This window comes from Camelina sativa, chromosome 13, assembly GCF_000633955.1.
Source record: "Camelina sativa cultivar DH55 chromosome 13, Cs, whole genome shotgun sequence".
NCBI classification, from domain to species: Eukaryota; Viridiplantae; Streptophyta; class Magnoliopsida; order Brassicales; family Brassicaceae; genus Camelina; species Camelina sativa.
The window spans coordinates 15,204,447-15,208,393 of record NC_025697.1 but is presented as its reverse complement, the minus strand read 5'-3'; the positions used below and the strand labels follow the sequence as shown (position 1 = coordinate 15,208,393).

The following is a 3,947-nucleotide window of genomic DNA, read 5'->3' as shown; positions in this document are numbered from 1 at the left end:
AGAGTCAGAACTTAGGTGTGTATAGGAGAGATTTCGTTTGTTATCGTTCTGGTTTTAACCAGCCTAGGAAGAAAGCTCATGTTGAGCATCCACGGGAGCGTAAGTCTGTTAGATGTGGGTGTGATGCTAAGTTGTATTTGACTAAAGAAGTTGTTGATGGTGTGACTCATTGGTTTGTTTCTCAGTTTAGTAATGTTCATAACCATGAGCTTTTGGAAGATGATCAAGTTAGGTTGCTTCCTGCTTATAGGAAGATTCATCAGTCTGATCAGGATAGGATTCTTTTGTTGTCTAAAGCTGGTTTCCCTGTGAATCGGATTGTTAAGTTGCTGGAGTTGGAGAAAGGTGTTCAGGCTGGGCACTTGCCTTTTATAGAGAAAGATGTTAGGAACTTTGTTAGAGCGTGTAAGAAGAGCGTTCAAGAGAATGATGCTTTCCTTAGCGAGAAACGTGAGAGTGATACCCTTGAGCTTCTTGAGTCTTGTAAAGCTTTGGCTGAGAGGGATATGGATTTTGCTTATGACTGCACCTCTGATGAGAACCAGAAAGTTGAAAACCTTGCTTGGGCTTTTGGTGATTCTGTTGGTGCCTACTCTTTGTTTGGGGATGTGGTTGTTTTCGACACTACTTATCGCTCAATCCCTTATGGTTTGCTTCTTGGGGTGTTTTTTGGGATAGACAACAATGGCAAGGCGATTCTTGTGGGATGTGTTTTGCTGCAAGATGAGAGCTGCCTTTCTTTCACATGGGCTTTACAGGTTTGTGCAAGCCAAATTTGTTGTCATTGTCGTCAAGACTGGAGTACGTTTATGTTTGTCTTGTGGTCATGCTCTCATTATTTTGTCTTGTTTTTGGACAGACTTTTGTTCGTTTCATGAGAGGACGGCATCCTCAGACAATTCTGACTGATATGGATACAGGACTTAAAGATGCTATTGCGAGGGAAATGCCAAATACTCACCATGTGGTATTTATGTGGCACATAGTCTCCAAACTAGCAAGCTGGTTTTCTCAGACTCTTGGGTCGCACTATGATGAATTTAGAGCTGGGTTTGAGATGTTTTGTCGGGCAGGGAATATAGATGAATTTGAACAGCAGTGGAATCTCCTTGTCACTCGGTTTGGTCTTGTTCCAGATAGGCATGCGGCTTTGCTTTATTCGTGCCGAGCATCCTGGTCACCTTGTTACATCAGAGAACATTTTGTAGCTCAAACTATGACCCCTGAGTTTAATTTATCTATAGATTCTTTCTTCAAAAGAATTGTTGCTGGGCCAACATGCATGCAACTCTTACTTGAAGAGGTTTGTGAATCAAATGAGACATACAGTTTTTGTAATTTCAAATATTATTTCATTGCTGCCTTGATTCATTATTCGAGAAAACGTTGCAGGTCAGTGCTGCTGCAAGTCTAGCCAGGCAAATCCCGTCACGATTCACTTATCCGAGCTTGAAAACCTGTATGCCTATGGAAGATCAAGCGAGGGGGATTTTGACGCCTTATGCCTTTAGCGTATTACAAAACGAACTGGTTTTGTCTGTGCAGTATGCTGTGTCTGAGATGGCCAATGGTCCATACATCGTACATCACTTTAAGAAAATGGAAAGGGAATGTTGTGTGATCTGGAACCCGGAAAATGAGGAGATCCAATGTTCATGCAAGGAATTTGAGCATTCAGGAATACTGTGTAGGCACACTCTTCGTGTACTGACGGTAAAGAACTGCTTCCTTATACCTGAGCAGTACTTTCTATTACGATGGAGACAGGAAAGTCCTCACGTTGCTGCAGAGAATCAAAATGGCCAGGGCATTGGCGATGACTGTGCTCAAACGTTTCATTCGCTCACAGAAACTCTCCTCACAGAGTCTATGATCTGCAAGGATCGTCTTGATTACGCTAACCAAGAACTTTCTCTACTTATAGATCGTGTGAGAAATGTGGCACCAGCTAATTGTTTGTATCAGCCGTGACTGCGAAGTTCTAATCTAGCAAATGAAATGTTTTAAAGAAGGCAATAAGTCTTTTCTATCTTTCTTTTGGGTTTAGTTTGCATGATGATATACATCTTTGTTACAAATGTTTGTACAGAACTATCAATTAGACTTGTCTGAAAAACCATACCTCTCTAGTGTAGCAGTCAGTTAATCATAAATACTAAATTAGTGTTGAAGTCCATAGACCATCTGAAATTAGTGGTAAACAACTAGGTTCATTTCTGATCTGAATTTTGATTAACATACAATGGAAGTTTCAGAATCTATTGATTTGCAGGTTCCTCTGATTGATTCAAAGATTTTGTTTATTGAAAATTCAAGGATTAATTTGTTGAACGACCTCACCAGTCTTTCTGATATCGACTTACCGCTCTTACATCGTTTGACCGCTGAAAGAACTCTTGCTGGTTGGTTTGAAACTTCAGTTGTATACGCAGAGCTTTCATCTTCCCTTCAAATCACTTGTTCCTTATATAATATTTGATGTCTCATCGTCTAGGATAGAATTTTAGATATGGAATCCAAAACCGTTGAGCAGTAAGTAGCTCCATCTCCTCCAGAAAATAAATTTGCTTCATCTCAAACATACCATCTGAACCCAGGGATTGGCTCGCAAACAGAGAGTGTGGATTCAGAAGATGATATCAAAAGTTGAACAATGAAGGAAAATCTGAGCAGCAAACTAACACCATATCAAGACTAATCGTACAGTGTGTGTTACTCAAGTTTAAATGGAGTGAAGATCCCACTCAAATTACTAACCCAGCACTGAAACATTGTTGAGGAACCGTTTGGTGAGTCTTTCTTGAGCTGGTGATGGTGATGCTATAGGTTGTTGGTAAGTTGAACACTGTGGTCAGACTGTGTAGGAAAGAAGGTTCGGCTAGAGATTATGTTTTATGAAACCGCTTGACCGATGGCCTAACAAGTGACAGAAGCATGTTCCAAATCAAGAGAAGTTGTGTCCATCAACGAATTTGGGGTCAGATATTTTTGTGTTTCAAGAATGTTAACAACACTCTCCCGTCTCCAATACCTGCACAAGCAACAATACCACAACCTGAAACACAGTACCCAGTAAATATCCATAGATTCAAAATTTGTTTGCAGGATCCTCTCCCTCGGCCAATTCACACTCTTGCACAAGATAACACATCATCTTGTCTAACTAAACCAGAAGATGCATTAGAGGAACTGAACAATACAGTACAATCGTTACCGACCACTACATCAAACAAAATGCAAACTCACTAGTGTTTTGAAATTGGTATCTAACTATCTACTTTCAATGGACCATCGTCATAACAATCAGGATGCTAACTTCCAAAGCAGAGGACCCTACCCATTTTTCTACCAAACTTCTATAAAGCTTTTGTCTTAATTAGACTCAAAACAGAAGCAAGTATTCGCTCAAAGGAGCTTACATTTTCAAAAAAAATAGAATCTCAGGTCGAAAATAAAGTTTTAGGATTTTACTGAGAACACCATCCCAGTATCCAATAACCTGGAAAAGCAACATACATCACTAAGTCACAAGGCATCTTAATGTCTATTCTGATGATCTGAAGGATCTTCTCGAATGTAATATTCTCGAATAATGCATGTGATAACCAAAATCGTTTCTAGCCTCACTTTCAAGAAAGATAGGTTTCACATTTGCATAAAAGATTTGAGGACAAATAAAAGTGACTTGCCTTGGTTTCTAAGAGTGAATTAGCAGTGATGATCACACCATAAGAACGTTTAACTGGGTACCCCATTTCCATCTCGCATCTATTGCAATTCTTTGTCGTACACTTCAATGTACGGGGTCCATGGTGGTAAATTCTCCAAGATGGATACAAAACTGGTCAAAGACATTATTTGCTTCCTAAAGAATACAAAAATTTATGAAGCTTGAGAAACAAGTAACTCACACATAAGATAAAGGTTTAAATTGAGAGCAGAGTACA

The 3,947-nt window shown here is 39.6% G+C and overlaps 1 protein-coding gene across 1 annotated transcript in view; it reads left to right on the top strand.

Annotated features, from left to right (window-relative positions):
* The window catches only part of LOC104736820 (putative protein FAR1-RELATED SEQUENCE 10), a 9,588-nt gene extending 7,419 nt beyond the window's left edge, over nucleotides 1–2,169 (top strand). The window contains exons 2-4 of the mRNA XM_010456876.2: nucleotides 16–758; nucleotides 860–1,303; nucleotides 1,393–2,169. Coding sequence (XP_010455178.1) covers nucleotides 16–758; nucleotides 860–1,303; nucleotides 1,393–1,971 — 1,766 coding nt within the window. The 3' untranslated portion in view covers nucleotides 1,972–2,169. The remainder of the gene's footprint in view (nucleotides 1–15; nucleotides 759–859; nucleotides 1,304–1,392) is intronic.